The 25,392-nt window shown below is 38.9% G+C and overlaps 1 protein-coding gene across 1 annotated transcript in view; it reads right to left on the minus strand.

The window, feature by feature from the left end:
* Window positions 1-14,975, minus strand: part of LOC123037680 — a 42,504-nt gene extending 27,529 nt beyond the window's left edge. The window contains exon 1 of the mRNA XM_044459367.1: window positions 14,804-14,975. Within this exon, the coding sequence (XP_044315302.1) occupies window positions 14,804-14,971 (168 nt within the window). The 5' untranslated portion in view covers window positions 14,972-14,975. The remainder of the gene's footprint in view (window positions 1-14,803) is intronic.
* Window positions 14,976-25,392: the final 10,417 nt, after the last annotated feature.

Consider the following 25,392-nt stretch of genomic DNA (forward strand, 5'->3'; position numbering starts at 1 on the left):
TGCCAATAAGGACATCCACAGGCAACTGGACGCGCAGCGACGGAGAAAGAGCCGACAGATTTGCAAAACATCTTCAAAATGTATTTCAGCCCAATACAGCATCAAACGGGCTGCAACATCAGATATCGACACATCTACGTATAAACCAATTATTGTATTTAGGCTACATGAGTTACTTAAAATCATAAACGAACAACTCAACCCAAAAAAATCTTCAAGATGCGACCTAATATCACGAAAAATGCTTCTTGGCACATATTACCCCATATCTCAGAACACACAAAAAATTCCCGACGCATCAATTCGGTTTTCGAGAAAAACATGGAACCACAAAATTAAAGAAATGCTCCCAGCCAACACTCACAAACTTCTGAAGTCATACCTTTACAACAGGAAATTCTCAGTAAGATGTAATGCTGCCTGTCCAATGACTACATCATAAGAGCAGGAGTTCCTCAAGGCAGCGTGCTTGGACCAACACACTACCTTATCTATACTGCGGACATCCCAACGAGCATGCAACTAACCACATCCACTTTTGCTGATGACACAGCGACCCTAAGCCGCTCGAGATGCCCCAAGCTAGCAAACGCGCAACTTGCTAAACACCTGGTGGCAGTGGAGAAATGGCTATCCGACTGGCTAATCAAAGTTAACGAACAAAAATGCAAACACGTAACGTTCACACTTAACAGGCAAGACTGCCCTCCACTTACTCTAAAGAACACAGTGGTTTCGTTAGCAAATGAAGTAACATATCTTAGCGTACACCTCGATAGACGTCTTACTTGGCGCAGCCACATTGAAGCCAAAAGAACACATTTAAAGCTCAAAGCCAACAGCCTCCACTGGCTTATCAATAGACGCTCGCCCCTTAGCCTGTACTATAAAATACTTCTATACAACACCGTTTTGAAACCAATCTGGATGTACGGCTCTCAGTTGTGAGGGAATGCCAGTAACAGCAGTGTGGATATAATGCAAAGAACTCAATCAAAAATTCTCAGAACCATCACCGGGGCATCGTGGTACGTACGGAATGTAAACATTCACAGGGACCTTCATATATCACTCGTCAGAGAAGAGATAGCACAAATCATAACAAAGTACTAGAACAGGCTATCAGTACATCCAAATCATCTCGCGAGAGCCCTCACACGAGTTTCCAGCAGTTCTCGTCTTCGTCGCAACGACCTTCGCATTCAGCGCTAATTATTAAGACCATTTGTCTCTTTTAAGTTAAAATTAAACTGTTAGATAATGTATTATTTTAAGATTTGCAACCTTATTGTTAGACTTATAAAGAGAAGATCCAATAAACAAAAACCAAGCTTAAAAAAAAAACGGTTCATTTTTTAATATCTTTTGTTCAAATTTTTACAAAAAGTTGTTCAAACCTTATACATGTACAATAAATGAAATTTGTAAAATTGTCGTAAGATCTTTTTAAAAAAAATCACGAAAATAGGCCTTTTTTTGTGCTTCAAGACCCGGATAACCCCTTAAATAATGCTTTTGGTAATGTATTTAAACTTATTATTGATATTAAAAATAAAAGAAAATATTTAGGCAAAACTTATCTCGGCCGTGACAGACACGAGAGTCTCCTATATCTTATTTGCCCAAGAATAAGTACCCGCTACCCGCTTTTTTGGGATCTTTAGAAATAATTTGACAATACACCAAAAATCCTTGTGATACATCCTTGTGGGGCGTGCTCAAAAAATTTTATAAAAAGTGCCAAAAAATAAAAATGAAATTAAACCTTTGCATATCTTTAGCCTCATTTCCCACCGTCATATTAATTTTAATCTTCTGTAGAGTATAAACAAATATCAACCCACAATCAACTTTTTGCGCTCCGGCTTTTGCAGCTTATAAACAAAGTTCGGTCCGCCTAAAGTAAACATTAACATTCGGCGGGGAAAATTTAGATGATTAAACACTTTTTTGAATTTGCATCGGAGAATGTAATTTCATTTGTAAAGGGGGGTATAGTATTTAAATTTGTATACCCTTGCAGAGGGTATTATAATTTTGGTCAAAAGTGTGCAACGCAGTGAAGGAGACATCTCCGACCCTATAAAGTATATATATTCTTGATCAGGATCACCTCCTGAGTTGATATAGCCATGTCCGTCTGTCCGTCTGTCTGTTTCTACGCAAACTAGTCTCTCAGTTTTAAAGATATCGAATTGAAACTTTGCACACACCCTTCTTTCCTTTGCACCCAGTATAGATGTCGGAACGGCTATATCCTATAGCTGCCATATAACTGATTGATCGGAAATGCCATAACTTTGGTGTTTGTAAAGTTAGGAAGCTGGGATTCCTATGGGTTTTATATTTGGCCAATCAATCCGACCTACCAAATTTCATAAGGATCGGCCGACTATATCCTATAGTCGTCATATAACTGATTGAACGGAAATGCCATAACTTTGGTGTTTGTTAAGTTAGGAAGTTGGGATCTTCTATGGCTTTTATTTTTGGCCAATCAATCCGATCTACCATTTCATAAGGATCGGCCGACTATATCCTATAGCTGCCATATAACTGAACGATTGGAAATGCCATAACTTTGGTGTTTTTCACGTTAGGAAGTTGGGATTTTTTATGAGTATTAAGAATTTACTGTTCGTGATGAATTTTGTGTGTACTTGAACGATTGATTTTTCATACAAAAATTGTTACTTCTCCGAAATAGATACTTTTGTAGGAATTCTAGCGACCAAAACCTTAATTTTTTGCATAAAACGTTCCCGTATGCACAAAAAAAATTATAACAAGAAAGGAAAGTTACTTTCGGGCGGAACCGAAGTTGATATACCCTTGCAGAATATTCTGTAAATTATATTCTCCAAAATTATGTAGGATGTTACTATCAGCTATTTACCCTATAATTAAGTCGAAAGTATCAGGAGAGTCCAGCTTAAATTTATTTTATGAATAGCCCTTTTTTTTTTAATCGAGGTTATCGAAGACAAAAAGGGCAAACAATCGAGTGGTAGACGATATAGAAGTCGTCGAGAGTGCAGCAAGACAGAAGTGAAGAATAGGGAGAAGTCGTCGAGGAATTTTATAAAAAGTTAAAGTCGTATAAAGTGTGGTTGCGGTTTAGAAGTCGGTCTCGGTAAACATTTAAAGTTATTTTAATCATATTAATAAATCTAAATTTGTACTATCTCACAAATTTAATGGGGGCTCGTCCGGGAAAGTCGCAAAAATAGAAAAAGAACCCTGTATGCGTTAACATAGAAAATACGATTAAGTGAGAGCGCAAGTGTTGATCCTAGACAAAAGACCAAAATTTTAAAAGTCAAAACTGCTTATTAACGCTGAAAACCACTCCAAAATTTTCTTTACGCAACCTTGAAAATTATGGTGAAATAAATTTTCATATGTGTGTGTCACGTGAAGCGTCACTCGCCAGATTTATTTGCAAGCCAAGAAGATTTACTTGTCTAAGTGGATGCTACGTCGTAGGAAATTTTGCAACATAAGATGAACACAGGAGAGAAGGAGACAACCGTAGAATAAACTGAAGACCACACCACTATAGAGAATAACAGCGAGAAGAACGACTGAATTCAAAATTGGCGAACGAGCTGTGACGTTTTTTGAAACACGAGCTAAATATTTCAAAAAGAGACTAAAAAATCTGCTGAACGACAGCTAAGTCAAAAGCAAGGAGTCGGCCGTGTTTTACAAAGTCGCAGGTGCGCTTAACATTACGAGGCTACAACCACAAGGATAAGCAGAGGAGCATCAGAGACGTTCGAAGTGGAGCCACCAGAGAAGGACGGCCAGTAGTAGTTCTATCAGAAGAATGCTATTAGAAGAGGCGCTACCAGAGAAAGTCCTACAAGGACTATTAAAGAAGTTCTGCCCAAGAAGAATCAGCAGAAGAGGTGTTTCCAGAGACGTACTGCTCGAAGAAGTTCTAAGAGCTGCAACTACCCAGAAGAGCTGCAACTACCCACAAGAACTGCAACTACCCAGAAGAGCTGCAACTACCTAGAAGAGCTGCAACTACCCAGAAGAGCTGCAACTACCTGGAAGACCTGCAACTACCAAGAAGAGCTGCAACTACCTAGAAGAGCTGCAAGCCGTGCCAGCCTGTCCTGCAAGCTGAACTTGAGTATTTTCTTTGCATTTCCTTAACATTTATTTACATTTAAAATAGAATTCGAAATTAAGTCACCTTTCTTTTGTAGTTAAACAAAGCATTGTAAACGACATCTTAATCGCAACCATGGACTCGAAAGATATATTATCGATGACAGTAGCTTCTCTGAGGGAAAAGCTGAGTGAGTTGGGCTTGAATACGGATGGTAGGAAGAGCACTTTGCAAGATAGACTTTTGGATCATTTCGAGGTGGCACATACTGTTGATGTTGACGAGGATGAAACCGTAAGCGAGGGTGGATCACACAGTACTGAGTTTCATGAAGCTATGAGCAGCATTAGCTCGAGATTTACATTGAGAGATGTCCAAGATAGCATATCGTCTTTTTCAGGATCAGATCAGCAAGACATAAGCCATTGGCTTAATGAATTTGAAGATGTAGCTATAACTGTAGGTTGGGATAACCTTCAAAGATATATTTACGCAAAACAACTTTTAAGTGGAGCAGCTAAGCTTTTCATTAGAAGTTTGACAGGAGTGCGAGGTTGGAATAAACTTAAGTCCGAGCTGGAAAATGAGTTTGGAAAGCAGTTGTGTTCGGCAGATGTCCACAAAATATTAAGACTTAGGGAGAAAAAAGTGACAGAAACATGTCTAGAATATTTGTACAGTCTAATGGAATTAAGCAAACCTATTAAGCTAGAAGAAGAAAGCTTAGTATCTTACTTTATTGAAGGAGTCCCTAACAGCAAAGCAAACAAAGCCGGCTTGTATAGAGCTAAAACCGTAAAGGAGCTTAAAGTTGAAATATAAATCTATGAGAAAATAAGAGGAAATGCTGTAAATAAAGAAGAAAAAAAACTAATTCTCACCATAACCAGAAGCAAGTTAAGAAAATGCAGAGTAGTTCGACCAGAAAGTGCTACAAATGCGGAAAGGAAGGACATTTCGCTAAAGAATGCGTTGACCAAGTAATTTGCTACAAATGCTATAAAACCGGCCATATTGCTAAGCAGTGTGAAGAAGTGAAACAGTCGTCCACGGTCAAGAAGGAAGCAACAAATGTAATTGAGGATAAATCCCCAAAGGAAGGCCTAATTTTCAAAAACTTCAGCGCACAGAATACTAGCTTTACCGCAATGATAGATTCTGGCAGCGATCTAAGTCTCATGAGAGAAGATGTGTTCAACAAATTCGACAGGCTGCAACTCAGAAAAGAAATCAAGCATCTTAAAGGCATTGGAAGAGGCGAACTGATTACCACAGGATGTTTTGACTTAAACGTTTTTGTTGACAATATAAGCTTTACAATAACTTTTCACGTAGTTAAACAAGAAGAGTTTGAGTATACGGCTATTGTTGGCAATAATATACTACAGAAGGTTGACATATTGTTCAGTACAAAAGGAGTCAGATTCATTGCAAAATCCACTGAGGACGTATTTGCTGAAACTTGATGACGTGCTAGATCGTTTGCAAGGCTCAAAAATTTACTACTTTAGATTTAGCCAACGGATTTTTTCACGTACCGGTCGAAGCAGAGTCCAGAAAATTTACTGCCTTCCTAACTCACAACGGGCAATATGAGTTTACACATGTCCCGTTCGGTATAAGCAACTCCCCCGCAGTATTCTGTCGCTATGTAGGAGCCGTACTAAGAGACCTGATACAGTCGAAGAAAATTGTCGTATACATGGATGACATTATAATACCAACAATTGATGAGGATACAGGTCTATTGGTATTAAGAGAAGTATTGCAAGTAGCATCTAGGGCAGGGCTGCGTATCAAGTGGGAAAAGGGTCAGTTCTTGAAGCGGAAAATTACATTCCTAGGATACGTAATTGAAAACGCAACTATCGCGCCGACAGAGGATAAGGTCAAAGCTGTTGTTAACTACCCAGTACCGCAAAGCAGAAAAGCACTTGAAAGATTTTTGGGATTAACATCATATTTGCGTCGTTTCATGAGAGGCTATGCTCTGGCAGCGAAACCTTTAAGTGATATACTTCGTAAGACAGACAAGTCGCGAGAGGGAAGGAACTTTCAGTTAGACGATCAGTGCTTAGTCAGCTTCGAGAATCTGAAGAGCTTATTAATAACTGCACCAGTTTTAAAACTATATGATCCTATATAACCGAAGTCCACACAGACGCGAGTAAATTCGGATTTGGAGGAATTCTCATGCAAAAAGACTCAGAAGACCAATTATTTCACCCAGTAGAATTTATGAGCAGGAAAACTACACAATGTGAGGAGAAATACAGTGCGTATGAGCTAGAAGTTTTAGCAGTCATCAATTCCGTTAAGAAGTGGCGTATATATCTGTTGGGAATACATTTTACAATAATTACCGATTGCGTGGCATTTGCGATGACGATGAAAAAAGACGATGTCCCACCAAGAGTCGCCCGATGGGCTATGTACTTACAGGAGTTTAAATTTTCCGTTCAACACAGAGCAGGAAATCAGATGACAGAGGCACCGCGTTTACATCAAGGACTATTGCAGTAGCCAGGGAATCCAATTGCTGCAGATAACAACAGGCATGCCGAGAGGTAATGGACAGGTTGAGAGGATCCATAAAAGCGTCATACCGATGCTAAGCAAACTTTGTCAGAATAACAAAGCAAACTGGTATTGTCACGTGGATAAAGCCCAACAAATTATCAATGACACACGACCCAGAACGACGAAATATTCTCCCTTTAAAATTCTTACAGGAATGAATATGATGATGACATTAGAAAGCTTTGCGAGGATATAGAAATAGACGAACTAATTGATGAATGAAACGAAATAAGGAGGAAAGCTCAGGAAAATATTGAAAAAGTACAACAGGAAAATAGGAAAACATTCAATGAAAAAAGAAAGATTGAAACAGAGTACGATATAGGTGAACTAGTGGGAATAAAGCGAACTCAATATGGAGTAGGAATAAAGCTCAGACCTAAGTTCTTCGGACCCTATAAGGACACAAAGAAAATGAAACATGGACGTTACGAGGTCGAGAAAATTTGAAACCAAGAGGGACCAAAAATAACAACTACAGCAGCTGAATACATGAAAAAGTGGAGTTCATTCAGGGGCGAATAAAATTTCATGATGGCCTATTGTAGGATTGGTAAAGTTAGTATCAGTTATTTACCCTATAGTTAAGTCGAAAGTATCAGGAGAGTCCAGCTTTAGTATTAAATTTATTTTATGAATAGCCCTATTTATTTTTAATCGAGGTTATCGAAGACAAAAAGGGCAAACAATCGAGTGGTAGACGATATAGAAGTCGTCGAGAGTGCAGCAAGACAGAAGTGAAGAATAGGGAGAAGTCGTCGAGGAATTTTATAAAAAAGTTAAAGTCGTATAAAGTGTGGTTGCGGTTTAGAAGTCGGTCTCGGTAAACATTTAAAGTTATTTTAATCGTATTAATAAATCTAAATTTGTACTATCCCACAATTATTCATATGATGCATTCTTAATACTCATAAAAAATCCCAACTTCCTAACTTCAAAAAACAACAAAGTTATCGCATTTTCGATCGTTCAGTTACATGGCAGCTATAGGATATAGTCGGCCGATCCCGACTTATATACTGCGTGCAAAGGAAAGAAAGGTGTGTGCAAAGTTTCAATTCGATATCTTTAAAACTGAGAGACTAGTTTGCATAGAAACTGACGGTCATGCTTCAATCAACTCAGGAGTTGATCCTGATTAAGAATATATATACTTTATAGGGTCGGAGATGTCTCCTTCACTGCGTTGCACACTTTTGACCAAAATTATAATACCCTCTGCAAGGGTATAACAATGTAGCCATGTCGATTTTGCACTGGATTTTGCCATCGTTTCTATGGCTGCTATATAATATTGTTGTCCGATTTTGACAAAAGGAATATTTTGATAATTAGAAAAACAGATAAATAAATTTGTATTTATTTTCATTTACATATTTTTTAATTGTTCGATTTTCTTATGGGAGCTATATGATATAGACGTCTGATTTTAATTTAATTAAAAACGTAATTCCATAATATTTAAATATTACCAAATCCTAATAAATATTAAAAACAATAAAATTATAATTTTTTAGCATTTTTTTTCCGATTGTTCCTATGGAAGCTATATGATATAGTCCGGCTCGTTCCGACTTATATACTACCTGCAATAGAAAGACAACTTTTGGAAAAGCAGATAGCCTTGAAACTGATGGTCGGACGGACAGACGGACATGGCTAGATCGACTCTGCTGGTGATGCTGATCAAGAATTTATATACTTTAAGGGGTTATCCGTGTCTTGACACTTCAAAAAATTCATTTTTTTCAAACTTTTTTATATAATAGTACAAAGTTTCAGGAATTTTGTCTGAAAATTTCAAGTCGATCGAAGCAAAACTGTAGGAATGGGAGAAAGCCCAGCGCGTCGAACGTCACAACGGGCAATTCGGGCTCTGGCGTCGGGCAGATGCGGCACTTTAAACACACTTCTTTTAGACATAATTCTTTTGTCCTTAACGGAGGGATTTTTTAAATTTTTAATTACAACTTATTTTATAAGCCAAAATATGGTCAACATTTACGTAAAAAATTACACTTTTTATGAAAAGAGGTACAAAAAATTAAATTTTTAATTTTAAAAAAAATGGCTCGTAGAGGACAAGCGAGACACATACACTATCAGAATAATTTTAGTTTTTTGATTTCAAATAAAAATTGACGGCGATATTTTGCCTACCGCAAGGACACAATTTTTTATGAGGTCAAGTTCAAGCCTACCTCAACGGCTCAATTTCAAAAAATTTTGGTTCAAATTTTTACACAATGTAGGTCAAACCATAAACATTAATGTACAATAAATAAAATTTGTGAAATTGTCGTAAGATTTTTTAAAAAATTCACGAAAATAGTCTTTTTTCGTGCTCCAAGACCCCCTTAAAAGGGTCGGAAATGTCTCCTTTACTGCGTTGCAAACTTTTGACTGAAATTATAATACCCTCTGCAAGGATATAAAAACCAACTTTGACTGCGTGTCGACAGAATTGACTTGAATCGTAGTAGAATGCTGAGCTCGGGCTTGCCTGCCAAACTCCCTTTATAAGGCAAATATAAAGTTCAATAAGGTAGTGTTTAATTTGAGTTAAGGAACATGCACCTTTTAAAAATGCCACTGGTCCAAAGCTTCTCTGCATGGTGGCTTGAAAGTGAAAAAGATAAGTTCTATTTGCTCATCTCCTTGGGCGCCCCCCTGCGCTGCTGGTGTCTCCTGTCCAGCACCACGACGCTGTTTTAAAATTTGTTTTTTAATTATTAATAAATTGTTCTTATTATTGTGCTATTGCTGCTACTGAGATCACTGTAGTTCATAGGCGACTAAACTCCTGAAAGCATGCAAAAGAACGAGAGTGAGAGCATGCTCCTTCAACACATTGCTGACTGAAATTTGAGTATTCTCTGCAAGGGTAAACAAATGCTAAACGTTTCTTAGAAAAAACGATTTATTGAACAATTTATAAACAAAATTTGTTCAGAATCGGTAGCTTACAGATGATATAATTAATCGATTAGATTGTGAGGAACCGTAAAACGGCCCTCACAATTTATTTTGTAGCCATGTAGGATTTTGTAGCCATGAAGGATTTTGTAGCCATGTAGGAATATTTTTAGTTTAGCTTTTTAATAGCCAACGCACGCAACACATTTGAACCATCGAACGCCTGAGCGCAACCAACACGCTCTCGCTCTCTCCTACACACAATTCGAACATCAGCAGCTGCACACACTTGAATGAAAGACCAATATAAACTCTAAGATGCGTAACGCCATACGATTTTTTTGCACACGAATTTTTTGTGCTGGCTTTTCAACTGGCTTTTCGCTCTCTGCCCAAAAGCCAGCAAGAGAGCGCTCTAAAGCCAGCCGCTCTTTTGCGCGCATACTGCGACAGCTGACGAATGTATGTGTGCACATGTATTCACAAGCGAAGAAATTCGCTGCAGCGCGCTGTCGAAATATACTCTATATTTTAAAATTATAACATTATTAAAAATACTTATATTGTATTGCCTTTATATTTACTTTATTTACTAATTATTCGAATGTATAAATGACCAAATATTTCTAAGTATAAAAAAAACATAATTTATTTCATACATGACTTCACATTGGAATAATTGTCATTAGGGTATTCAGTATGCGACGTGTGAACAATTTTTAGGAGCCTCAGAAATTTTGCGATTGAACAGGATGAATATTTTTATATTTATTGTATTTTAAATATATGGATTAAAAAATATGTGGTATTTTTAATTTATACGTATTATAATAACATTATATAAAATTATTATCATAATATAAATTAAATTTACATAAATATTTGTAAATTAACTATTTAAATTATTTAGAAAAAAGAGAAACCCAAATGGGAAACAAAAAGGTTTAAATAATTTAAGTAGTCAATATATTAAAAATACTATTTAATAATTAAAATAGTTAATATACAAATACATACTTAAATATTATATATACATTTTATAAAAATTACCCATTTTTAGTATTTCTTATGAATATTAAATTTGGTTAAATGATTTTGTGCCTTTTAATTTGATTTGTAAAACGCGCGCTTTTGGGTGAATTGTAAGCGACACTAATAAATAAATAATATTTTATTGAAAAATTAAAAAAAAAGGCACCGAAAAAACATTCTAAAAAATATAACAAAACGCTTTCGACAACTTGGAAAAAAGTTATAAATATGTATGTACGTAATATTAAATATAAATAGGATATCCTGTAGCTTAGTTTTATAATTAAGCATTCAATTCGTGTTATTATAAATAGTTTAACTTTTTATAAAATAATAATATTAATAATAATAATAATAATAATACAAAAAAAAGACGGATAAATAAAAATGAATATCTGCAAATTAAATTAAATGTTTCGTTTTATATATTTAAATTAATTATAAAAACATACCTTTTAACACAAAACATATCAAACTGCTTGAGTAAATAAGAATAGATTAAAATGCAGGTTGATAATATTAGATATGATGTTATTCGTATTTACTTAAAATTTTTTAAGTCATTAGATCAAAGTTTAAAATATTTGAAAAAAAATTAAATTTAATATTTCCATTTTAAAGTTAATAAAAACAGCCATGGATAAAAAAAAAGCGAAATATATTTAAATATATTCAATTTAAATATAGTTCCCTTTGTTTTTGTTTAATAATCATATTATATTCAAATCTATTAAACTTTATTGAAAAAGTGTTACATTTAATAAGCCAGTTTTATTTGTTTTGATTTAAAAGTTTTGTTTTCAGCTTTAATTTAAATATGTAAAACGAAACTATGAATTAAAAATGCAGATATTAATTTTTAAGGAATATAAAAAAGTTTTACATCAAGCTTCATTGCCATATCTACATAAATGCAATTTAAATAATCATCCTGTTCAATCATATAAGTTCTTTTGACACACAATTAGTTTCTTAGTCCAGAAATGATTTCTGGACGAAAATCGTCTTTTGGAACAAATACGCACACATACGCACTTTCTTATTCGTGCAATTCTATTTTTAGATTTTTACGCTCCCAACTTTGTGCGAGCGGAGAGAGCGGAATTTTCGTCGCCACCAAAAAACGAGCTGCATATTGCAAAACCAATGTATGGGCGTTACGCATCTTAGAGTTTATATTGGTCTTTGCTTGAACCACCTCCACCCTGTGAGGAACCGTAGAACGGCCCTCACAATTTACTTTGTAGCCATGTAGGATTTTTGTAGCCATGTAGGATTTTGTAGCCATGTAGGAATATTTTTAGTTTAGCTTTTTAATAGCCAACGCAGCAGTTGCACACATTTGAACCACCGAACGCCTGAGCGCGACCAACACGCTCTCGCTCTCTCCTACACACACTTCAAACATCAGCAGCTGCACACATTTAAACCATCGAACGCCTGAGCGCAACCAACACGCTCTCGCTCTCTCCTACACACAATTCGAACATCAGCAGTTGCACACACTTGAACCATCGAACGCCTGAGCGCAACCAACACGCTCTCGCTCTCTCCTACACACACTTCAAACATCAGCAGCTGCACACACTTGAACCATCGAACGCCTGAGCGCAACCAACACGCTCTCGCTCTCTTCTACACACAATTCGAACATCAGCAGCTGCACACATTTGAACCATCGAACGCCTGAGTACAACCAACACGCACTCGCCCTCTTCGAACAGTTTGAACACCTGCACAAAGCCAACACACACACAAGCTTTTCGTCGCACGATCGAACCAAATTGCAACCAACCCGACCGATGTTTTCGAGCAAGGGGAAATTATTCTGCCTGGAAACTGCCGAAGCGCAAGTGCAGCGGCAGCAACGCCGACGCAATGCATGGGGTGCGTGCGCCGATATCAAAGAGGGGAAAGGCAATTACTCTTGAGGCTTCGCGCGTGCCAGACTAAAATCGTGAGACAAAAACCCGGGAAACCGCCCCGCCGTAAAAAATTGACAAGTGCGTGAAACGTGTGATACAATGTCAACCGACAGTGGCGATGTTGATGGAGTGTGCGAATCAACTGGCTGGATTTGCTGTGGACGGAAACGTAAGCGTCTACTATATATTTTCCGAATATATTTTTGTTTTTGAAAACAACGACTGGACTAGAGTGGCGTGACAAGGAGGCTTTGTACACCCCTTGCACAAAACTTAAATAAAGAAAACAAAGTATTTGAAAACCCAAAAGCTATTTGCCTGACCGTGTTTTGTGTGTGAGTGAACGTAGGAGGGGATTGGGAACTATTTTCTCTTGCCTCCATCTAGGAAAAACCCCCCTTCTCTGCCGATCGTGGTTGGACCGCGTGGTGGCCAAGGATTACGACGGAGTCTTGCACTTGCTTGTCGGATCTAAATCCGCTGCAGGTTTCGGCCCATGGTCGGCATCTCTGGGTGACAGTGCCCACAAAACCGCCTTCCTTTTCTTTTGTTGCTGTTTCTGTCGATCGTTGCCGGACCGCTTGGTGGCCAAGGATTACGACGGAGCTAGCCTCGTTTGTCGGCTCCAAGGATCATTGCGGGTTCCGAGGCGCGTGGCGGGTAGAGATTACGACGGAGCTCTGCTCGATTGTCGGATCCAAACCCGCTGTGAGTTCCGGCCACGGAGTCTGAATAGGGTCATTTTTATCTCGCCCCTCCCTTGAGTCCTTGAACTTAAATAAATTATTGTAAGTGACCCTGGGAGCCCTGAGCACAATATCCCAGCCTAAAAACTTCCTTACATGGCGACCGAACAGAAACTTCAAGGATGCGGAAAATTTTTAAATAATTTTTCCTCAAAAAAAAAAAATATATATCATTTTTTTTTCTCAAGAAAAATAAAATTTTTTTTTGTTGGGGTATATGGCGTAAAGAAGCATGAGATAGACACCCACCCCCTAAGGTCAGACCAAAAAAAAAAAGGATTTTTTTTTACACACACACACAGAATTTTCCTTCATATATCATTTTCCCTCTACGAAACCGCGTGGTGGCCCAGGATTACGACGGAGTCTTGCACTCGCATGTCGGATCCGAAGCCATTGCTGGTCGCGGAGCGCGTAGCGGCCGTGGATTACGACGGAGCTAAGCTCGTTTGTCGGGTCCCGGAGCACGCTGGAAAAAATTTTTCCTGGGGAAACGGGAAAGAAAATATAATTATGTGTGGCTGCGCAAAATTTTTTTTTCTCCTATCTCGCTTCCCACGTTGTCCCGAACGCGGTGGACACGTGGCCGGCTACTATAAGAGGAGCACATTAGGCTACCAGAAGTCAGTCAAGCTCCGGCCCTCAAGCGGGAAACCGCCCCGCCGTGAAAATTTGACAAGTGCGTGAAAAACGTGTGATACCATGTCAACCGACAGTGGCGAAGTTGATGGAGTGTACGACCCTGTTCCTGCTGCGGAGGCATGGGGAATCAACTGGCTGGATTTGCTGTAGGCGGAAACGAAAGCGTCCACTATATATTTTCTCGATATATTTTTTTGAAAACGACTAGACTGGAGTGGCGTGACAAGGAGGCTTTGTACACCCCTCGAACAACCTTAAATAAAGAAAACAAAGTATTTGAAAACCAAAAGCTATTCGCCTGCCGTGTTTCGTGTGTGAGTGAACGTAGGAGGGGAATGGGAACTATTTTCTCTTGCCTCATCTAGGAAAACCCCCTTTCTTTTCCTTTTTTTTTTTTTTTTGCTGTTTGCGTGGTGGCTAAGGATTACGACGGAGTCTTGCACTCGCTTGTCGCATCCGAAGCTATTGCCGGTCCCGGAGCGCGTAGTGGCCGTGGATTACGACGGAACTCTGCTCGATTGTCGGATCTGAATAGGGTCATTTTTATCTCGACCCCTCCCTTAAGTCCTTGAACTTAAATAAATTGTTTTAAGTGACCCTGGGAGCCCTGAGCACAATATCCCAGCCCAAGAACTTCCTTACAAGATAAACAATTTAGAAACAATGGATTGAAGACGATTGGTGCGATAAAAAATATCAACTACCCATTCACAGCAAACTACTGGCCAAAAGTTTTAAAAATGTTGTTGAACTTGTTTTGGATATGCTTTAGTTGCCAAAAATAAAAAAATTTAATTAATTTAAAAATTTATATTTTTTGTTATCATTTAAACGGTAGTTACCTGAACAAACTTAGATAGTTTTTTGTGTAGCACATACGATCGCTGCTTCATTACCGTAATATCCTTTTTACTGGAATCTTTATGCTGACCATTTTTTATTGGATTCGCGTATAAATTAGCAAATTCCCGTTCAGTCCCAAGGTATAAAGGTTTAATGAAGTTCACCATGCTATAATCTGTAAATTAAAATTTGTGTCGGTTATAAATAGTTTTCATTATTTAACGTTTTTTATTAACATAGAATTTATCTACAGCACAGTAATTTAAATCGATCGGTTACAAGGGAAACCAGGTTAAACTTAAAAACTGGACATTGGGCCCACTGAACGCGGGGAGTCTAACAATAAATAAATGTCTAACAATATATGGGCATACTTCGGATGCACCGTAAATTATCCGTACATCAGCCCTATGACCCGAACAGTGAGTGAGAAAATGGTTTTTCTGCAAAGAACGTTAGTAACATTACTAACAGGAACAAAGAGCCGCAACCACTCTTCAAGCCGGACAGCAGAGTCTTTATGAAAAATTAGTGCATCCCATTTATAACCTGCAATACCTATTGCACCGAAGAATTAAGGTGGAAGAGTCACATAAAGGGAACGCACCAGACTTTCACAATTCCGCTATCTGCCCTGCCAATAAGGAAGACCCATAAAGAGCCGAAACTTTTGCTTCACATCCTGGAAGCGTTTTTTAGCTTCCTGTCACTAGTCACCCTGTCACTAGTCCACTTCTCCTGCCACAAATCGAATCTTATATAGTTTCCTTACCAACATTGTTTCAGCCAAAGGAGATCGCGTAAATCATTGGGGATCTGAAACTGAAAAAGGGTGACCTAATAACACCAAAAATGATAATAGACCTTCCAAACTCTGCTATTGAGGCTATTTGTAAATTCTTCAATGGGATCATACGTCTCGGCTTCTATCCGAGCAAATGGAAAAAATCTACTATTATAATAAGTTTATTATCGTGTCTGTCTAAATTATTCCAAACACGCATAATACCATATCTGGATGCACACAATGTTATCCCGGCGCATCAAATTGGATTTCGTCAAATCCATGGACAAAAACAATTGCCTACAAACAGAGTCTTCGCAGTAAGGTGCAACACAAAAACATGTGAGGACGCCTAAAGGCGCCTCTCATAATATCTCAGCCATTGAAGCCCATATGTACGTCCTAGCCACTGAAGGCCTGATTAGATATTAAGTTTCTCAAAATATGTTTAAGTCTAAAACCTAAGTAATCCTAGTTTTCAAATAGGCGCGCGCGAGGTCACCAGTATTGATCAGCAAGATCAGTCCGCTGGCCAGTCGGGGCAAATGCCCAACAGTATCGATAAGTTATCGCAATCACCCGTGAGTAAGCGCGCGTGCTGTTAAACGCAATGCGTGCGATTAAGGACAAGCTTAGTTCTGTTAATAGCAAAAACCGTGCTGTAAAGAGAAAAAGCGTGTCGACGTGGAACCGCGATCGACGGGGATCGGCCTCATTCTTTTGCGGCAGCCAAGCAACTCGGACCACAAGGACAACACCAGCAGCAGAAAACCCCGCGGACGGCAACGCCATACCAAGCTATAGAGTAAGACAAGAAGCAGAGACTAGAAACCCACATACTGAGTGCGAAGGTTAGGGAGAAAGACTAAGTGAATAAAATAAACATAAAGTTGTGAAATTCAAACCCCCAAGCCTGGCTACTAAAATTTAGTGAACTTCGCTGAGTGTTTTCGGGTCGGCTAGGTTACCGTATTGCGTATCCGAGGTTTATTTTCTCTACGCAACGCGGACACCAAAGCTACCCACGTGCTACTCCAGGTCGGGCAAGTTCTTGTATTGCGTTTCCGAGGTTTATTTTCTCTACGCAATACGAACGCTTACCAGACTAGAGAAAAGAGCGGGAAACTATCGTCGGCCTTTTCTACTTACGCTCAAGTTAGGGAGAGGCTAATAAGATTTAGTGCATTTCGCGGAGGGGCTTTCGGGTCAGTGAGGTTTCTGAGTTGCGTTTCCGAGGTTTATTTTCTCTACGCAACGCGGACGCCAAAGCTGCCCGCGTGCCTATTCACGTCGGGCAAGTTGCCGTATTGCGCTTCCGAGGCTTTCTCTGTGCAATACGGACGCTTCCCGGACCGGAAAAGCTAAGCCCGATCGCCCGCGCTTAGGCCCAGTCGAAATCCCCGTGAGTTAAATTTGCGGCGGCCCCCGTTTTCGTGTTGCGTTTCCGAGGTTCGTTTTCTCTACGCAACACGGACGACGAGGCTGTACGCGTGCTCGTCCGCGTCAGACAAGTTCCCGTATTGCGCTTCCGAGGCTTACTCTGTGCAATACGAACGCTTGCCAGACCGGAAAAGCTACCCGGGTGCTAATTGGTGTCGGCCAGTTGACATTACGCCTCCGAGTGATCTGCGCTACGTAGAGGTGGAGACCCAGACCACGTGATCCCGTAAACAAAATCCCGGCGGCAACTCCTAGTCCCGTTTCGTCTCCTGTGTTTCTACAAATTTAACTGTAGAGGACTCTGGCCGGACTGAAGTCTATCCCAGCCTAAGAAAAAGACCTTACAAACATTTGACGACTACATGTCCCGAAAGGAAGCGCACTTGGGCCTACTCTGTTTGTCCTATATACAGCAGATATTCCTACACACGAGCAGCTAAAAACATCTACGGTCGCTGACGTTGAAAGGTGGATATCTGACTGGTGTATGAAAATAAATAAACAAAAATGTAAACACATAACGGTTGCTCCCAACAGGCAAACATGACCTCCACTATCATCGAATAGAACGCCGATTCCCCAAGTCAACGAACTAAATTATCTCGGCGTCCACCTCGACATCCGAATTTCCTGGAGAATACACATCGAATGCAGGAAACTACATCTAAAACTAAAAGTCAGCTCGATCGCCCCTGCGTCTGGACTACAAGGTCCTGCTCTGCAACTCCACTCTCAAGCCTATTTGAACATATGGCTCCCAGCTATGGGGGAACGCGAGCAGCAGCAACATTGACATCATACAGCGCCCACAATTGAAAATCCTGAGATTTATGCTTCAAGGAAATTAATCTCGCACTTATAACAAATAATTATAATAGTTTTATTTTCTGCTACATATTATGGTTGAAGTTCGGCATATTTTGAAAAACCAAGGTTTAACAAGAGAGAACGCTATAGTCGGGTGCCCCGACTATTAGATACCCGTTACTCAGGTAAAGGGAGTGCGAGGGAGATGGAGATAGAAATTTTGATCACGCATAACTTTTTAACGAATGGTCCGATTTGAAAAATTTCTTCTACATTTCGATAGGTATTGATAAACACAATAAAACTGCATTTTTACTTTTCCGAAATATTTAAATTTTTAAAATCGCATATGAGCGATTGTGGGCGTTAAAGGGGGCGTGGCACCATTTTGAAACAAACTTGCGCTGCGTAGGAACTCCTAGAATCTGCTTGCATAATGCCAATCTTCTAGCTTTTATAGTTTCCGAGATCTCAGCGTTCATACGGACAGACAGACGGACAGACGGACAGACAGACGGACAGACGGACATGGCTATATATTTATAGGGTCGGAAACGCTTCCTTCTAGCTGTTACATACTTTTGCACGAATACAATATACCCTTTTACTCTACGAGTAACGGGTATAAAAAGGCACTAAAATCTAAATACACATTTATGCCATTTTTTTCTGAACTGCAAGATCTGGAGATATATTATTTTAGTTGGTTCTTCCTCAATTTTTATACCCTTGCAGAGGGTATTATAATTTCAGTCAAAAGTTTGCAACGCAGTGAAAGAGACATTTCCGACCCTATAAAGTATATATATTCTTGATCAGCATCACCAGGAGAGTCGATCTAGCCATGTCCGTCTGTCCGTCCGTCTGTCCGTCTGTTCGTCCGTCTGTCCGTCTGTTCGTCCGTCTGTCCGTCCGTCCGTCCTTTTCTACGCAAACTAGTCCCTCAGTTTTAAAGATATCTGCTTGAAACTTTCCCAAAAGTTGTCTTTCTATTGCAGGTAGGGAACGAGCCGGATCGGCCGACTATATCTTATAGCTGCCATATAACTGAACGATCGGAGAGGCCATAACTTTGGTATTTTTAAAGTTAGGAAGTTAGGATTTTTTATGGGTTTTATATTTGGCCAATCAATCCGACGTACCAAATTTCATAAGGATCGGTCGACTATATCCTATAGCTGCCATATAACTGATTGATCGGAAATGCCATAACTTTGGTGTTTGTAAAGTTAGGAAGTTGGAAATTTCTATGGGTTTTATTTTTGGCCAATCAATCCGACCTTCTAAGTTTCATAAGAATCGGCCGACTATATCCTATAGCTGCCTTATATCTGAACGATTGGAAATGCCATTACTTTGGTGTTTTTAATGTTAGGAAGTTGGGTTTTTTATGAGTATTAAGAATGCATCATATAAATAATTTTGAAGAATATAATTTACAAAATATTCTGCAAGGGTATTTCAACTTCGGCTCCGCCCGAAGTTAGCTTTCCTTTCTTGTTTAAGTTTGGTTGAAATAATTTCAAGGGATTATGGCCGAAGCGAAAAAGAGATATAAACGAAAACCTCGAGTTTTCGCCGAAATGATAGAGCTAAGAGCGTTAGAGTGAAGACGAGAATTAAGGGCAAGAAGAGACAGGAAATATATTTTTATATATTCATTTATTTTTATATCCTAGCAGAGGGCTTTATAATATCAGTCAAACGGTTGCAAGGCAGTGGAGGAGTCGGGCAGATCGGAACGGTCTGAAAAGGCCGGAACGGACAACTATACCATATAGCTCCTATTGAAACGATAAGAAAAATATATGAAAAAATCGTAGACACGGGCTACCTTTATGGCCCGAAACATTATCTCCATATGTGCGGAAACAAATGGGAGCCGTTGTGTTAAAAGACCATCTGCTATTATCCTTACCGGATTTCACCGCTCTTATCATTTAGACACCCATCCAAGCTCGTGATTGCAACCTTATTGCAACCTTTATTTAATCATATAAAAAGTCCAAAGAAGTGTGAATGGGTACTTTGAAAAAAAACCTTTATAGCCAATGTTACAATGGATCCCGAATCCAACAGAATGCGGTGTCGACAGTCGTTCACTACTTGAGCTAGTGTGAGTGAGTTTCAGATTTCGAAGAGCTGCTCTCCGTTGTATTAGCTAAAACCAAAGTGTGAAAAGATTCTTGCCTTTTCTTTTACAAATTATCGACGATTCTTATCGACAAGGTGCATGTCATAATGGAAAGCGGCTGTGTGCAGACCAAACATTTTCGGACAAATTTTAGGTTTCGGTAGTGACTTGTGCGTTGGCGATAATTCTTATAAGTCTTCGGAGACACTAGTATCGAGTTACTTACTTACCCCAAAGTTACTTACAAAGTAGCAAAGGACGATGGACGTATAAGCTTATCCCAGAACTGCAGAGATGGCTGGGACGGAAGCATGGACATGTGGACTTCTACTTAACGCAACTGCTGACAGGACATGGATGCTTTAAATACTATCTTAATAGATTTAAGCATGAACGTTATCCGCACTGTCCACTCTGCGAGTCGGATAACGAAGACGCAGAACACGTGTTTTTTGTCTGTCCGAGATTTAAAAATGAACGAAGAGATCTGAGCATTAGGGTTGGGAGGACGCCAGCCGCTTGTAACCTGGTGGACATTATGCTCGTTTCAGAAGAAAATTGGTCTGCAGTATGCAATATGGCCACAATAGTACTCAAAAAGCTGCGCAACGCAGAAAGACTGCGAAATTCCAATAGGATAGAATCCTAGAAAGCCCTAAGGGCATTCCCCCCCCGGCGAAGTAATACCTAACGGCAGTTCCGCCGGGGAAGCGGGGAGGGGGTGGAGTATTTACTGGGTTAGAGTCCCAGACTTCGGCAAGCTATCTCAGCTCCGAGTTGGCTTTCGATGCTTTAGACCACCAATAAAAAAAAAAAAAAAAAAAAAAAACTTACCCCACGTTTCAATATTATTTTCTTCAGTGACGGCAATATGTTAAACTAAGATAAGTGCTTATTTATTCAAATATGATGTTAGTTAGGTATTGGAATTTCTAGCAGCGTCGGTCCACGGTCCCACGAACATGTCGCAAATAATCAGTAATTCATCACTCTTTAATCAGTAATTCATCACATTTAAATCACTATTTCATCGATTAATAATAAAAATAAGAATATTATATGTTATAGTATATTTTTTAATATTTCAGAATAAATTTCACTTCGGTTTATATGTATGTATTCTAATTAATAGAAATCAATCTCCTGAGATAGGAACAGGGCATATCGCAGTCGATGTCACTTAAAACACCGACTACTCCTAAGTGGTTGAGAAAACTTTAAACTAAATCAGCTATTGTTGTCGTTCTACCCTACTGACGACTGCATTTTAGGGATATGGGCAGAAACAAAGACAGCTGTTTGGCTATTGATCTGTTTACATTTTTTAATGATCTTTGGTTGATTTCTTTTTTTATGATTTGCAGTGTAATTTTGTTTAATGTTGTTATTAAATGATCTAATTGTATATATTCTTATGTATGTTTGTTCTGTTGGCCCTGTCGCTAAGAATTTTTTGTGTCCATTTTCGTTGTATGAAATGACTAGTCTATATGTTGTATGGTTAGTGGTACCACGTACAAGAGAAAGGCTACAATAAGGAATCATACGGGAAGTTATAAACAGAAGTGCATAAAGTGCATATAGCCTTACCAAGCGCAACCGCCATATGGAGCAGTGATGTGCTCCTACCAAGAATCACCAAGAGTTGAAAAAATTGAGAGCTCTCTCTTGCAGAAATAATTATACGTTATATGGATCTGAAGGAAGAAAACAATATGCAAGCATAGGAAATACTAATAGATTTACATAACAATCCGTTTACGGTACCAAAGCGCAGTTCGCGAAAGAGTTCAGTCACTACAGTTCTTAATTATTACCACAATAGAATCCCTCGCCTTATTAAGGGATCTACATTTTAATATATCAACGTGGGATTCCGTTGCTGGTAATTTTGCTAATAGATAAGCTAGATATGACCAATAGGTCACACAACAGAAATAAAACCTTTACATTCGTTGCTCGATTTCGTGGAGCAAAGAATAAGGGTATAGAACACTAGAAAATCTCGGCAGACTTTTATGCAAGCATTAAAGAAATCAACATGAGCGTGTTCCACAAACACCAAATGGCGCATAATACAAAAAGGAGAATCAGGAAACCGTATACGAAAGATTGAATTGGGTACTTAAGCAAATAATGTCTGCAAATTGATTGAGCACTGATCACAAAACTAAGGAGTATCGGTGAAAATGTGTTTTAAATCTTGAAACCCTATTCGGAGCAATTGAGCATTGGGGCATAACAGTAGGTATCTAGAAGTCCCTCAGCACAGCCAAAGTACAATACAACAACGGATACTGTGCCAACTTCAGAGTTTATCTCAAATAAATTTGGTATATGAGAGGATAACATCAATGCTAATATTACATTTCGATAGGTATTGATAAACACAATAAAACTGCATTTTTACTTTTCCGAAATATTTAAATTTTTAAAATCGCATATAAGCGATTGTGGGCGTTAAAGGGGGCGTGGCACCATTTTGAAACAAACTTGCGCTGCGTAGGAACTCCTAGAATCTGCTTGCCAATCTTCTAGCTTTTATAGTTTCCGAGATCTCAGCGTTCATACGGACAGACAGACGGACAGACGGACAGACAGACGGACAGACGGACATGGGTATATCGACTCGGCTAGTGACCCTGATCAAGAATATATATACTTTATAGGGTCGGAAACGCTTCCTTCTAGCTGTTACATACTTTTGCACGAATACAATATACCCTTTTACTCTACGAGTAACGGGTATAAAAAGGCACTAAAATCTAAATACACATTTATGCCATTTTTTTCTGAACTGCAAGATCTGGAGATATATTATTTTAGTTGGTTCTTCCTCAATTTTTATACCCTTGCAGAGGGTATTATAATTTCAGTCAAAAGTTTGCAACGCAGTGAAAGAGACATTTCCGACCCTATAAAGTATATATATTCTTGATCAGCATCACCAGGAGAGTCGATCTAGCCATGTCCGTCTGTCCGTCCGTCTGTCCGTCTGTTCGTCCGTCTGTCCGTCCGTCCGTCCTTTTCTACGCAAACTAGTCCCTCAGTTTTAAAGATATCTGCTTGAAACTTTCCCAAAAGTTGTCTTTCTATTGCAGGTAGGGAACGAGCCGGATCGGCCGACTATATCTTATAGCTGCCATATAACTGAACGATCGGAGAGGCCATAACTTTGGTATTTTTAAAGTTAGGAAGTTAGGATTTTTTATGGGTTTTATATTTGGCCAATCAATCCGACGTACCAAATTTCATAAGGATCGGTCGACTATATCCTATAGCTGCCATATAACTGATTGATCGGAAATGCCATAACTTTGGTGTTTGTAAAGTTAGGAAGTTGGAAATTTCTATGGGTTTTATTTTTGGCCAATCAATCCGACCTTCTAAGTTTCATAAGAATCGGCCGACTATATCCTATAGCTGCCTTATATCTGAACGATTGGAAATGCCATTACTTTGGTGTTTTTAATGTTAGGAAGTTGGGATTTTTTATGAGTATTAAGAATGCATCATATAAATAATTTTGAAGAATATAATTTACAAAATATTCTGCAAGGGTATTTCAACTTCGGCTCCGCCCGAAGTTAGCTTTCCTTTCTTGTTTAAGTTTGGTTGAAATAATTTCAAGGGATTATGGCCGAAGCGAAAAAGAGATATAAACGAAAACCTCGAGTTTTCGCCGAAATGATAGAGCTAAGAGCGTTAGAGTGAAGACGAGAATTAAGGGCAAGAAGAGACAGGAAATATATTTTTATATATTCATTTATTTTTATATCCTAGCAGAGGGCTTTATAATATCAGTCAAACGGTTGCAAGGCAGTAGAGGAGTCGGGCAGATCGGAACGGTCTGAAAAGGCCGGAACGGACAACTATACCATATAGCTCCTATTGAAACGATAAGAAAAATATATGAAAAAATCGTAGACACGGGCTACCTTTATGGCCCGAAACATTATCTCCATATGTGCGGAAACAAATGGGAGCCGTTGTGTTAAAGACCATCTGCTCTTATCCTTACCGGATTTCACCCTCTTTATTTAGACACCCATCCAAGCTCGTGATTGCAACCTTATTGCAACCTTTATTTAATCATATAAAAAGTCCAAAGAAGTGTGAATGGGTACTTTGAAAAAAAACCTTTATAGCCAATGTTACAATGGATCCCGAATCCAACAGAATGCGGTGTCGACAGTCGTTCACTACTTGAGCTAGTGTGAGTGAGTTTCAGATTTCGAAGAGCTGCTCTCCGTTGTATTAGCTAAAACCAAAGTGTGAAAAGATTCTTGCCTTTTCTTTTACAAATTATCGACGATTCTTATCGACAAGGTGCATGTCATAATGGAAAGCGGCTGTGTGCAGACCAAACATTTTCGGACAAATTTTAGGTTTCGGTAGTGACTTGTGCGTTGGCGATAATTCTTATAAGTCTTCGGAGACACTAGTATCGAGTTACTTACTTACCCCAAAGTTACTTACAAAGTAGCAAAGGACGATGGACGTATAAGCTTATCCCAGAACTGCAGAGATGGCTGGGACGGAAGCATGGACATGTGGACTTCTACTTAACGCAACTGCTGACAGGACATGGATGCTTTAAATACTATCTTAATAGATTTAAGCATGAACGTTATCCGCACTGTCCACTCTGCGAGTCGGATAACGAAGAGTGGACGCAGAACACGTGTTTTTTGTCTGTCCGAGATTTAAAAATGAACGAAGAGATCTGAGCATTAGGGTTGGGAGGACGCCAGCCGCTTGTAACCTGGTGGACATTATGCTCGTTTCAGAAGAAAATTGGTCTGCAGTATGCAATATGGCCACAATAGTACTCAAAAAGCTGCGCAACGCAGAAAGACTGCGAAATTCCAATAGGATAGAATCCTAGAAAGCCCCCTAAGGCATCCCCCCCCGGCGAAGTAATCCCTAACGGCAGTCCCGCCGGGGAAGCGGGGAGGGGGTGGAGTATTTACTGGGTTAGAGTCCCAGACTTCGGCAAGCTATCTCAGCTCCGAGTTGGCTTTCGATGCTTTAGACCACCAATAAAAAAAAAAAAAAAAAAAAAACTTACCCCACGTTTCAATATTATTTTCTTCAGTGACGGCAATATGTTAAACTAAGATAAGTGCTTATTTATTCAAATATGATGTTAGTTAGGTATTGGAATTTCTAGCAGCGTCGGTCCACGGTCCCACGAACATGTCGCAAATAATCAGTAATTCATCACTCTTTAATCAGTAATTCATCACATTTAAATCACTATTTCATCGATTAATAATAAAAATAAGATAGATATGTTATAGTATATTTTTTAATATTTCAGAATAAATTTCACTTCGGTTTATATGTATGTATTCTAATTAATAGAAATCAATCTCCTGAGATAGGAACAGGGCATATCGCAGTCGATGTCACTTAAAACA

This window comes from Drosophila rhopaloa, unplaced genomic scaffold (assembly GCF_018152115.1).
Source record: "Drosophila rhopaloa isolate 14029-0021.01 unplaced genomic scaffold, ASM1815211v1 contig_197, whole genome shotgun sequence".
NCBI classification, from domain to species: domain Eukaryota; kingdom Metazoa; phylum Arthropoda; class Insecta; order Diptera; family Drosophilidae; genus Drosophila; species Drosophila rhopaloa.